The 12,388-nt window shown below is 52.0% G+C and overlaps 1 protein-coding gene across 1 annotated transcript in view; it reads right to left on the bottom strand.

The window, feature by feature from the left end:
- The window catches only part of Sdc4 (syndecan 4), a 19,269-nt gene that overhangs the window by 4,592 nt on the left and 2,289 nt on the right, over positions 1-12,388 (bottom strand). The window contains exons 2-4 of the mRNA XM_050150810.1: positions 2,282-2,420; positions 911-957; positions 51-249 (exon numbers count right to left, since the gene is read on the bottom strand). Coding sequence (XP_050006767.1) covers positions 51-249; positions 911-957; positions 2,282-2,420 — 385 coding nt within the window. The remainder of the gene's footprint in view (positions 1-50; positions 250-910; positions 958-2,281; positions 2,421-12,388) is intronic.

The following is a 12,388-nucleotide window of genomic DNA, read 5'->3' as shown; positions in this document are numbered from 1 at the left end:
CCCCGGGGGGGGGGGGGGGGGGGGGGGGAGGGGCGACCAAAGAGCCTCACCTGCCAGGACCTCGGTTCGCTCAAAAATGTTGCTGTCCTGCGCAGTGCTAGACATGGACACTTTGTTGGATATGTCATCACCCACTTCGGAGGGTGAGACCCTTTTGGGAATGACTTCATTTTCCTCCAGCTCCTGGGTTTCTGAGGGGACACGGATCCCAGGCTGTGCCCTCTCCGGAATGTGGTTGTGTAGAGGCACCTAAAGAAAAAGGAGGGAGAGAACACTGAGCACATTAGCAGAGGAAGGAGGTGGAAGGGGACCCAGGAGGATGACAGGTGGGGAATGACATCGGACCCAAAGAGGAAAAGAGCGTAAGTGTGGCGGGGGAGGGGTGGCCTTCACACACCAGCAGGTTTGTGCTAGAGAAACCACAAGAGGTGTGGCAATTCCCACACGTCCTTCAGGAAGTCAGTTTTGCACCTGGAACTCTCTCCTAAGGCAGAACGTGCGTGCATGTCTGTGTGTCAAACACACTTGATGCTTGTTGGGGTGTTTTACTTTTAGGATACCAAAATTTACTGACAACTATTTCATCAATAAGACAAAGAGAATGCAGCCTGTAAAAATGGTAACAGTACGACGATGCAAGAAAACCGTTCCTGAGGGTACCTGAACGCCTGTGCAATTTGAAAGCAGAGTTGGCAGACAGCTGCAGATGCACAAGGAAGCTGGGGTGGACAGTGATCGTTCTCCAGGGAGGATGACCCACCTGCCCTGCCCATGCCTGTCTCAAAACGAGCCCAGCGCCACAGTAAACGCCTTCTGACAAAACGGGGTCAACTACCATTAGCTATTGACGGGGCTGTATTTTCTGCCCTTCTCCACGCATTGTTGGAAGAGACCAAGGTGCAGCACTTACCAAGGGTTGTATCCCTTCTGGGAAGGTCTTGGTCTCCTCGGTGCCATCTGCCAAGGTTAGAGGAAGGACAGTGTGAACACGAGGTCCATCGTATCCAGGGAGCTAACTCGTTCAGCCAGGGGCGTCCTACCCTCACAAGCCCCAGGGCAGCTTCAATCAGCTATCCCCCTTAGCAGGAGACTCCTGGCACACCTGGCTTTCTTCCTCAGCAGTATATATGCTGGTAGTGGGTAGCTTTCAGGCGCTCTGCGAGCTCCAAACCCCTTCCCATGTCAGGTGTGGATCCACAGACTACAGAAATATCTGGGAAGTGCTTAGAAATACAGAATGTCCCTGCGTAAGTGGCACACATCTGAAATCTCAGAGCACCAGAAGCTCAGGCTACCTGACGGCAAGTCCCAGACCAGTCTGGGCCGCCCTCTAAGAGCCTATCTCAAACAGCGGATGCTGGAGAGGAAGTTCAGTGGTAGGACACTTCCTGCAAGGCCCTAAATTCGGTCTCTATCTGGGAGGACTGACCAGCCTAGGGTCAGATTAACTTGAATTTACATTTGAACACGCTCCCCAGGAAATTAACTTTTAGGAAGGAAGCAATCCACTGTAATACTAAATGCTACACACTGTACATAATATTAACTACAGGAGGCCAAAAGCTCGCTTCTCCTCCTCGGCAACCCTTTATAGACTGTCCTAGCACACAAATGGGCACCACCGTACACACGGGAAAATTTACTTCTAAAAATACAGTTACCCAAAGCTTGGTAAATTCAGTCCTCAACGCTAGTCACAACCCTTCTAAGACTTATCTTACACAGCGAGAAACCAAGGCTGGAGTTATGGACTACAGGACTCCAAAGCTTAACACTCGGAATCAGTAGCACATCCCTGAACAGGAGAGGGACACTTCTCAGCAGCTGTCTGACACAGAGGCCAGAAAGCCCATGAAAGGCCTGGTACCTGGTTACACCCAAGAAACCTCCCTGCCTCCATCTTATCTGAAGCAGGGCCTTTTTTTGGGCTCGGCTCTCCACATCTCAACCCACACACGCCCCTCCCACTCCACCCTCACTTCTGAGCCAGTACTTTTCCTTTCCCAAAGGAAGAAAAACACTCCAGGTCTTTCCCCACACCCCCTCTACCCTCCACCAGAGAAAGGAGCCTATTGGACAGGTTCAGGCTCGTGCTGCGCACTCCGAGGAATGAATCCGAAGTTGTTTACAACTCCTCCCAGAGACCTGGGGGTGGGAAATGTTACTTTTGTTTCCCTTTTTTGCAGTGGAGGGGGGCTGTGGGGAAATCTCCACTAAAATACACGTCCTCGCAGCCCAGGTCCCCAGCCTGCCCAAGCACACCCCCCTCCAAGCCCCATACCCAGATCTCCAGAGCCCGACAGCTCAAAGTCATCCGAACCCTGCTCGAGGCCCCCAGCATCTTCATCGTCAGGGAGGTCTCCAGAGTAGTAGCCGCCTTCCAGGAGGTCCTGAGGGTCTATGACTTCAGTCTCTCGAATCTAAGAGGAAAGATGAAGTATCATCCCAGAGCTCCATCCCCCTCCCTCTGGACCCTCTGGAGGCTGGGTTCCCCCAGAACCAGTGAACGCCCATGCACAAGCAGGATCACAGGGCTAGACAGGAAGCCTTGGGTCCTGTCCCCCCATTTACCAAGTTTCTGTACCATTTTGGGTTAATAAAAAATGTTTCAAGTAGTAACAAATAAGTTATTAATATTTCTAGGTGTCATTTACTGAACCACCTGAAATCTCAGTTGTTTATAAAAATTTAATTTCTTTCATAACGAAAGACACTGGGCACTAAAGGCCTTAGCTATTCTCTTTTGATGGCACAAGTGACAGGCGGCGGGAGGGGGGATGCACTCAGGGCCACCTGACTTCAGGGCCAGAGGTTCCCGTCTACACAGGCAGGTGCAGGATCCTACAGCCGGGCTATGACAGACGCTATGATAGCAGCTGGTTTCCACATGAAAGGGAGTAGGCTACTGGCTCTGGGCTTGCCCAGTCAGGGACACGTTCCCCAACTGAGTCACACTGCACTGAGACAGACAGGGCAGGCTCACTCACACTCCAAGACAACCACAGACCTGGTGACTCACAGGCACACTCCTGAGAATCCATCAACTTCTCTCAAACGTCTGTTCTGCCAGTTCTGTGCAGGGCACAAAGATCTTTGCTCCCCCAGACCATGTTGAGGTCGATTCCCCACAGAGACCCAAGTTGAGGTCGATTCCCCATCAAACAACTTTTGAAAGACAAGCATCTAAAAGCCCTCCTCCCCGGACTCGGGAGGCAGAGGCAGGAGGATCTCTGAGTTCAAGGCCAGCCTGGCCTACAAGAGCTAGTTCCAGGACAGGCTCCAAAGCTACAGCAAAACCCTGTCTCAAAAAAATAAAAATAAATAAACTAAAAGCCCCCCCCCCAACACCACTTATTCGGTCTCTCACACCCATCGCCTAAACCTGGCTGGGTATTAAACAAAGCTTCTTCAGGAGCACAGGATGTATTGAGGTGCCCAGTGCCCTTCCATTAGCCTCTGGACTCAGGCTACTGTTCTTGTAAACAAGGGCCAGGTACAAGGGTCACTGTTCAACGCCTACCAAGCCTTCTCAGCCTTCTCTCCTCCAGTCGTCAGGACCACAGGAAATGAGGCTTTACTCAGACTAGATGTTCAGAATAAAAACTAGACGTTCAGGCCCAGGGAGGCCCTTTTCTCTTTTACAGACTTCTGACAGCATTCAAACCAGAAACAAGGGAGTGACGGCCTAAAGCCACACCACACCAAGCTTTGGGTAGAAAGTGGCCAGGTCTGTTTCTGACAGCCCCAGGCAGTCCTTCATGGGGGTCTGAAGGCGCTGTGACACAGCTGGGTTTGTGAGGAAGAATGCTGGTCTATCCCAAATGAGTCTGAGTGGCAGGAGAGGCCAGGAGATCAGCTTGGGGAACAGGCTCCTCCTTCACTCTGGCACCCACAGGCTTCCGGGGGAGAGGTGGCAGGAGCTGACTGTGCCCTCTATCCACCCCCGTGGTCAGGAAACTAGATTCTGGGAAGGGAGCTGGGAGGAAGTTGGGGAGGCATCCCTTTCTCCCCGGGGTGGGGAAATCAATGCAGAGTGCTTGGTCCGCGTGGGAGTAGGGAGCCAGCAGGGGTTAAGCCCTGCTTAGGAATGACTTCATGACTCCGGAATCGGGAGCTGTAGGGCTGCTGGTGCTGGAACTCCAGCCCCCCCCCCCCCCCCCCCCCCCCCCCGCACCGGGCCCGTGCCTGTGGCTTTGGTTTGGCAGCACAGCAAGAGGGCTTCTCCGAGGTTGTACAAGTGCCCTAGACGTCAGGCCCGGTCCCAACCCCCTTCCCCACACCCTTCGCTACAAATTCCCTAGGGCTCAAACTCTGAAAAGAGCAAGGCCTCCATTGCTTACAGTGTGCCAGGCCTTAACACGCACGCAGCTGCGATGACGTAGACCGTTTGGCAGGGGTGGAAACCAAGGCTCGGAAAAGCAAATTATTTCTCTAAGGTCATACAAGCAGAAAGTGACTAACAAGACCAGCAGCAGGGCATGAGATCACCTGGGCTTTTAGCCACAGACGCAGGAACACATTTGTACTTAGGGCTACCAGCCTGCCTTAGGCTAGAGAGGAACACTAAGTGGGCGTGTCTAATCCAGTTAGGGGTGGGAGAAAGATGAGATGGAGGAAGGAAGGATGCAGAAGCAGGGAGGCTGATATTGATACTTTGACCACCTAAGCCTGAAAGACTGGTCACGGGATGCTTAAGTTCAAACTCCTCCTGACCAACTCTGAGTTTCTTAGCCTAAGGTTTGGATTCCAGCACAGGTCTCAAGACCTTCCCTACTCCACCTCTCCCCTAGGAAGGAGCTGAGAATGTTAAGTCATACGCAGAACTTCCTTAAGATGTGAAAGTGTTATGGGGTGTTTCAAACTAACCCCGGAGACTGGAGATAAGCGCATTCATTGACTTTCGGTAATTACTTCAACCTTCCATTAGGAAAATGAGGACCAAGAAAGAAGACAGTAAAGAGCCTGCCGCGTTTGTAAAGCTGAGGCTGAAACCAAGATTTATTCCTGGTCCAGTCAGCCCCCTTCGGAACACCTGGCATCCCATGTACTCTATCTCTTCATTTTGAGAGTCTCACTAGGTAGGTAACTCACTAGGTGGCACACATTATACAGACCAGTGCTGGGATTACAGGAGTGTGCCACCATGCCCAGCCCCCTATCCCTTCACCACCTTCATGTTAAATTCCAGAGGAAAAAAAAAAACATAGTCTGAGATCACAGGTCCAGCTAGGGTCAGATAGACCCTTTGCCCCAGTGGTTGGATAGCTCTTCAGAGGCAGTCTTAGAGGACGGAAGAGTTAACTCCTTCAGCACTTCAGAGGCTTTGGGGACAGGTGAAGGGACATGAGCGACTGAGTCTCCTGGAGCTCAGAAGTCCTCTCTTGGCCCTTTTCAGGTTCTTTCTACTCATAATCTCAAACAAGAGAAAACCTCTCAAGTGGACAACAGCCATCGAGGCCAGGATGTCAAGACAGAACCAAGCCCAGTGGGATTGCGAGCAATGGTTTGCTTGTTTGTTTGTAAAGCTGAGGAGGTACCAAGCAAGAGCCTTTCCTTCCCCCACTCTTTTCAAACAAGGTCCATTCAGTAGTCTGGGGTGGCTCTGAAAAGCCAGGCCACCCATCAGGCAGACCCAGGCCTGACCAGAGAGGGACCCAGCCCTCTTCTGACTACAGATGTGGTCCCATTCACCTCAGCTCACCACAGGTCTGCCCAGGAGAGCATGCATTCATGTATATATGCCCACACGTGTACCCCGTGTGTCGGCCGGACTCATCTTTATCCCTTTCGCAAAGATACAACAGAAGCCGGATGAATAAGGCTGTGGGTCAGGACGCAAAGCTCTTGCAGGCCCTGGAGTAGATACCTGGACTTGTGCGGACAGCTAGAGACCTGGGTTCTTCCCCAAGGCGTCTGGGAAAAAGATGTAGACACACTTTTGTTTTAAAGGAAATAACACCTGCAGCCAGAACGGCTCTGAGGCCACTGAGCCCAACCGTCTCATTTTATAACCTGAGACAGATTACTTTGCCAAGGTCACCCAGGGAGCTAGCAGCAGAGCTGGGCCGACAACTTAGGTCTCTCAGCTTCCAGGGTGAGGTGGCCTCCCGCCCTTTTGTCTGTCCCCAGGGTTCTCAGCAGATACCCAGGCTGCTGCAGAAAGCTAGGGTTTTGAAAAAGCCACTGATCATATCCCAGAGTCTTACAACGCCCATCACCCCGGGAAAAGCATGGAGACGGGGTGACTGCAGAAGCATCCACTATGCATCAGGTACCTGCTCTGTAGAGGCTGAATCTACTCCAGGGCACGAGGTGCTCTACCTGGTTAGCAGGTGAGAAAACAGGCTGAGCCATTCAAGGAAGAGCCACGGCTAGATAGGCACACCACTGTGAAAGCCAGGCTCTTTCTCTGGACCGTGCCCTAACCAAGACCAGCTTTGTCACCATCACCCATTCTTTCGCGCCCCCCCCCACACGTAACCACAGCACACTGGCCTAGCCCGGGCTCCAGGGGACCCCCCTTCCCTTGCCCAGGAATAAACAAAGGTGAAAGCGATATTGCTTAAACAAAGGCGCAGAAACCTGGCTGGAACACCAGGGAGGAGTTCAGGGTCAGAGCTTGGTTAACTGCAACTAAAGAGAGCCTCCCACCTGCCTCCTCCCCAGGGAAGGCAGGGTCAAGGCCATGCTTGATCATGAGGTCAGGAAGAGACCATAAAGGTGACAGAGGAACAGGTACCTTCAGGGGCAAAGTCACACCCTTGGGCACCAACTGCTAGACTTTTCGGAGTGGTTCTGCAGCCCCACCAACCTCACTTCCTGCAATGCACAGGAGCCACAACCACTTCTGCGAGTCTAAGAGTTTATTCTGGCTTTTACGTCTTCGGCTTCCTCTTTTGTAATCAGGGCCGGTAAGCAGGAGTGACAAAAACCCTGCAGAAATGTATTCACCTGCACAAGTGACCCAGCAGGTGACCTGGTGCGTAGCAGGTGCTCCACACAGGGGGGATCTTTCTTACACCCCACCTGCTTTCCTTTAGGCTGGGGCGGGGCCAGGGGGAGGGGATGAATGCCCACCCAGGCCAAAGGGCTGGGGAGACCCTGGCCATCAGATGGGAGATGCTCCTGCAAGCTAGACAGCTAGGCTTCTGCTGCTGAGACCAAAGAAGTGAAAGGTAGGCTTCTTCAAGCTCAGGGATGGGTAGAAACCTGCCCAGGGTAAACTTTGAGCATGTTACCCTAAGCAAACAGAGACCAAGAAAATCTCTTTTCCCAGGAGTAGTGCAAGGCACTAACCAAAGCCACCTGAAATTCTCATGACCTCAATCCTCTATTTCCTGGCTTGCCTTGAGGGGACACCCCCCCCAAATCTAGAAGACAAAAAGGAAGTCACACATCCACCTTCAGTCTGGTGTCCTAGTACCTGAAAGGGTTAATTAAGCAAGGTTTGGAGAATGGGGGTGGAGTGAGGGTTCAGATGTCAGTTCTGCCCACTTCAAGGTCAAGTTACCCTGAACACAATCACCCTGTAGAGAGCCAGGCCTGGCACAGGCAGCAGCCAGCCTTTCTCTGAGCCCCAGGGCAGTCCATTCCCACAAGAACTCTAGGATCATGGGGTACCAGGCAAGAATGAGGGAGACTGGTCAGGAGCCTCAGGACAAACTCCTGCCAGGGACCAATCCAGTACCCCTGCCACTATCTAGGTGGTCCTGACTGGTGGGTTCCCCTTTCTGGGCCTTGGTTTCCCCACCTGTAAAAGGTCGCCAAGAGACAAGCCTCCCTCTGTCCTGAGGCCTGGTTACCAAATTGGGCATTGCTCCGATTACCAGTGGAGACAGCTGGGAGGGACTGGCTCCCTCAAAGCCTCAGAGACAGAGGTGCATTGAAGCTGGGGCTTGTAATCTAGGCAGCAGATCCAAAATCCCTACTGGATCTGAGGCTGGCCAGGAGACTCTCGGGACGCAAACAAGCCTCCAGTGTTCTGAGGGCAGAGTCCAAGGCCTACTTTGCAGCCCTGTTGCAACGGATTAGATCTATCAGAGCCTGGTTTATGGCCCCAGCCCCTCCCCCAACACTGGGGAAGCCAGATTGTCTCAATCAGCTCCAGGCTGGGCTTCCCCAGAGGCAAGGAGTGTTCTTACTCCTCAAGTGCCCAGCCCAGCCATTTGCTCGCCCAGAGGTTAGAGTGGTGTGGCCAGTCCCCACAGGCCGGGCCACCACAGCCTGGCTTCACCCAGTCACTGTTTCCGTACACACCAGCCTCTCCCTACCTCCCTCTCCATTACCCTGGGTGTCACCTGACCAGCAGCCTCTCCTCTGCCAGAGAAAACTGGGGCAGCCAACTCCCTATACTAGGAGGACCCGGGGTGTGTGTGTGTGTGTGTGTGTGTGTGTGTGTACTAGGAGGACCCGGGGTGTGTGTGTGTGTGTGTGTGTGTGTGTGTGTGTACCCGTGCCAGCAAAGAAAGGATGGAGGGCACTCAGTAAGAGGGGCTAATTCAAGGTGAGGGTGGGAAGAAACTGGGTACTGGAGGAGGGTGACAAGTGACAGCTGTAAAAGGTCAAAGGTGACTGACTGGCTGTGGTGGTCCATGGCTGTAATCCCAGTACTTGGGAAGCTGAGACAGGAGGAACAGGAATTCAAGGCTAACCTAAGCTACACAGAGGCTCTCAATCTCTCTATTTCTGGGGAAATCCATGATCTCTTAAGTCCTAGAGCCCTCTGAGATAAAGGGCCTGAACCCCAGGAGTCCTACTTAGCTCATTTATATTTCCTGCACATGTTCAGACATCACGTCCCAAGCCACGCTCTGGCCCAGATCGCAGCCCTTGTCTAGTGTCGCTAATGATAAATGCAACTTTGACCAGCTCTTTACAAGTTTGCTAAACAACAATTATGGCCCTCAAGTGACTCGGGTTTTATAGAGGACAACTGGGGCTCTCAAATCAACAAAGTGACTTATTAACTCACTGTGTGCCCCTGGGAGAGTGGCAGAGCTGGGGCAGAGACTGAGACTTTCTGGCTCTAAGACATGCCCACATTTGCAGTTTCCCAGCCTCTTGCAGACACCACCAGAGAGGCCTGCAAGGGGCAGCCATGTGTTCAAAGGTCACCAGCGGGTTAATTACAAATCAGCTCTAGAAGTCAAGTTTCTCTAGGGTTAAGTCAGACCCCAGTGGTCCACAAACAGGCCAGCACATGAAGCGGGGAAAACGCCTTCTCAGCGCACTCGCTGCCTTTGCTTGTCCACCAAGCCCAGAACACTACAGCTACACTTGCAGTAGCTCAGATGCCTGAAGACTGCCCCTCCAACTTTTAGCTTGAGCAATAGCCTAAGAGGATCTGGTCCCCTTGTCAATCCCTAGCTCCTCTCTCTCAGCAAGTGGCCTGGGACACCTGTAGATCCTGGCAGGAGAGGTGGGGCTGCCAGGAACCGGTTCTTGTTTAAATATAAACCCATCTGATAACCTGCAAACAGGCCACTTCTAAGATAAACAAATAGAAGATTTGGGCTCTATCAGCTCCACCCCTAGGCTCGTCCCTTCCCACCCAGCAGCTGCAGGATTAGATGTGGGAGAGGAGAAAGGTCCTGGGCAAGTCAGGGAACAACGGTCACTGAGGAATGTCTACTCAGGTCCACTACTTGGAGCTATACTCAAGAGTCTCATCTGCAAGCTTGTCGTCTTTAAGTCTCTCTATAATCTTATGTATTTATTTATTGACTGGCGCTAGGGAATTGAACCCAGAGCCTCAACAGACCATTGACGTTTTAACCCTCCTAGCAGCCTCAGAAACGTCAGAATCCTAAAGCCAATCAAACCTGAACGCTACTGGTCTGGCCCGAATTCAGACCAATTGAAACCTCAGTGTTGCTTAAGTGTGTGTGTGTGTGCCCGAATTCAGACCAATTGAAACCTCAGTGTTGCTTAAGTGTGTGTGTGTGTGTGTGTGTGTGTGTGTGAGAGAGAGAGAGAGAGAGAGAGAGAGAGAGAGAGAGAGAGAGAGAGAGATACCAGTGTCATACTTCCTCTGTACCACTTGTCCAGGGTCAAAGTGCACACACAGGCACTGTGAATGTTCAAAGGCTCTGGTCACCGGTGCTGACTCCCAGAGGCAAAGATAAACAACCAAACCCAACACAGCCCCTCAAACTTTCATGTCATTGCAACATTCTCACCCTCTTATTAGGCAAGAAAGTGCTAGGCAGCGAGTGATTCGGGAAGGCTCCAGCACACAGTGAGTCACAAAGCCCAGTCCATCCATCCCCCTACTCTTGGGCATGGATTGGGAAAGAGTACCAACTCACCCAGGAGTCAGAGAACAGCTAGAGGCCAATCCCTTCCAACAGTGAGCCCAGCTCCCCAGGTTCTCATTCAGGCCAGTTCAGCACTCCAAGTCCTTGGAAAAGCCTCCTGTTTCTAGGCACTGGGGATGGCAGCGGCTGAATGTCCACCCCACTTCTCTTCTGAGACAGGGACTCTTTTACAGTCTACCCAAGAAGCCAAGAGAACTTCCCTTTCTCCCCTCCTCACTGGGCTGTGGGTCGCGAGAGACACTCAGATGGCAATGGTCCAGCCTTCTCACTTTGGAGATAGGAAACTGTGCCCTAGACACAAGGTGTGTTCGCTAGCAACCCAGAAGTCGGTTCCAAGGTTATCTAATGTCACCATCATCTAGAATGTTCTCTGAGAGACAAACTAACCAGACACCTAGCATTCTCTGTCAGACCTGGTTCCTGAACTTGGCAAAACAACACATTCCTTTCAGCATCAGTTTTCTGTGAAAGGGGAGATAAAACGCCTAGCGTGACGTACCGAATGTAGTCACACTAGCAGGAAGCAACTTTGGAGCGCCTTTTAGGACGAGGTTCCATACGTGAGTATATGCATTCATAATCATTGCCTGTAAGAAAGGTAGCTGTTTCACTGGAACATATAAAACATAGTTCTTGCCCCAGATGTGGACGGGTGGGGCTCTCTCCCTCTCCCGAATTTGGCTGTATGTTTTCATTTCCTGGAGGGAGTACCTCAGATGTCTCCTATGGTTCCCTCTGAATGCTCAGTGCTTAATATTTCATCAAGTGTCAGAGAGGTGGACAGACGGCTCGGAGAGAAGACCGGGGTTCAACTCCCAGCACCAGCTTAGAGTTCACAACTGTAGTTCCAGGTGAACTGACACCTCTCCTGGCCTCCTCTGGCACCAGACACAAACATGCTACAGACATACGTTCAGGCAGGTTGCCCATACACTCAGGTAGTAAAGCAACAATCAAGTACGCGACCTGGGAAGGTAGTCTAGAAGCTTCCTAGCTCCCTTGGATTCTGCATTAGTCCTCTAAACCCAAAGAGGTCGAAAGGAACCCTTCCCAACACCACAAAGCTCTCCAGATCCATGGCCCAAGTATTTTCCCGGATGTGTGGCAATTCTATGGGTTCCCAAGAAGTTCCAAAGAGTTCTCACCAGCCACTCATAGGTCCTAGAACCCCCGAGGCTTCCGCCCCCTCTGGCCCACCCCACTCTCAGCCCGGACCCCTTCCCTGATTGATAAGAGTTCTCAGGTAGACCAGAAATGCCTTTCAGTTGAAGTACACCTGGTGGGTGGGAGATACTGTCTCAGAACTGCCTGGGATTGGTGCCAAGTAGTGGGCCGTGCCCCTGGGCAGCAACACCTTGCCCCACCTCCCCCCCCATCCCAAAACAAGGCTGCCTTTAATTGGCCAGGGTGGGAGTGGCAGGAAGGCAGAGCAGAGAATGCTCCCAGCTGGACAGGAAGAACAGGTTTAGGATGGCAAACCCGCCAAACAGAGGAGAGGGCAGCTGGTGCTTAGCTTCTGCTCCCTTCCCCAAATCTGGGTTTGGACTAAATGCAAAATTTGGAGACAGGCCCTCACAGCATGAGGAAGACGGCTCTATCAGACAGTTAATACGGCCTGCAGCACCGTATTAAAAGGTGCCATTATTTAATCTCTCAATATAATTTATCTGAAAAAGAGAACACAATAACATAATCACCACGGGCTATTTTTGAGGGCCTAAATCACCACTTATCAGAAAGTACTCAATAAATCTTAACAGCTATGAGCCAAGCCCTGCTCCCCAGGCTCCTTTTTTTCCCTCTAATTCCAAAAAGAAGAAAAAAAAAAAAACGGAGGGCAGATAGTATCATCTCTCCATTACTCTAGGCGAGTATGATTTGGTCTGATTTTTCCGGCCACAATTTAAGGGAAATCCCTGTTCCCCAATTAGACATTACGATGCCATAACATTAGCCAGGAAGAAGAGCGTGCTGAGATCGGCTAAGAGATTGAGACAGAAGCCTCCGGAAGCAGCTGCTTAAGGCTGGCTTCCCCCTCCCGCGCCCCCCTGCGCCCCCCCCCCCCCCCCCCC

The sequence above is a fragment of the Alexandromys fortis genome, unplaced genomic scaffold (assembly GCF_014885135.2).
Source record: "Alexandromys fortis isolate MF-2015 unplaced genomic scaffold, M_Fortis_MF-2015_v1.1 scaffold_27, whole genome shotgun sequence".
In the NCBI taxonomy this organism is placed as follows: Eukaryota; Metazoa; Chordata; class Mammalia; order Rodentia; family Cricetidae; genus Alexandromys; species Alexandromys fortis.
Note: the sequence above shows the minus strand (reverse complement) of the source record. Positions and strands in the feature narration are given on the sequence as shown.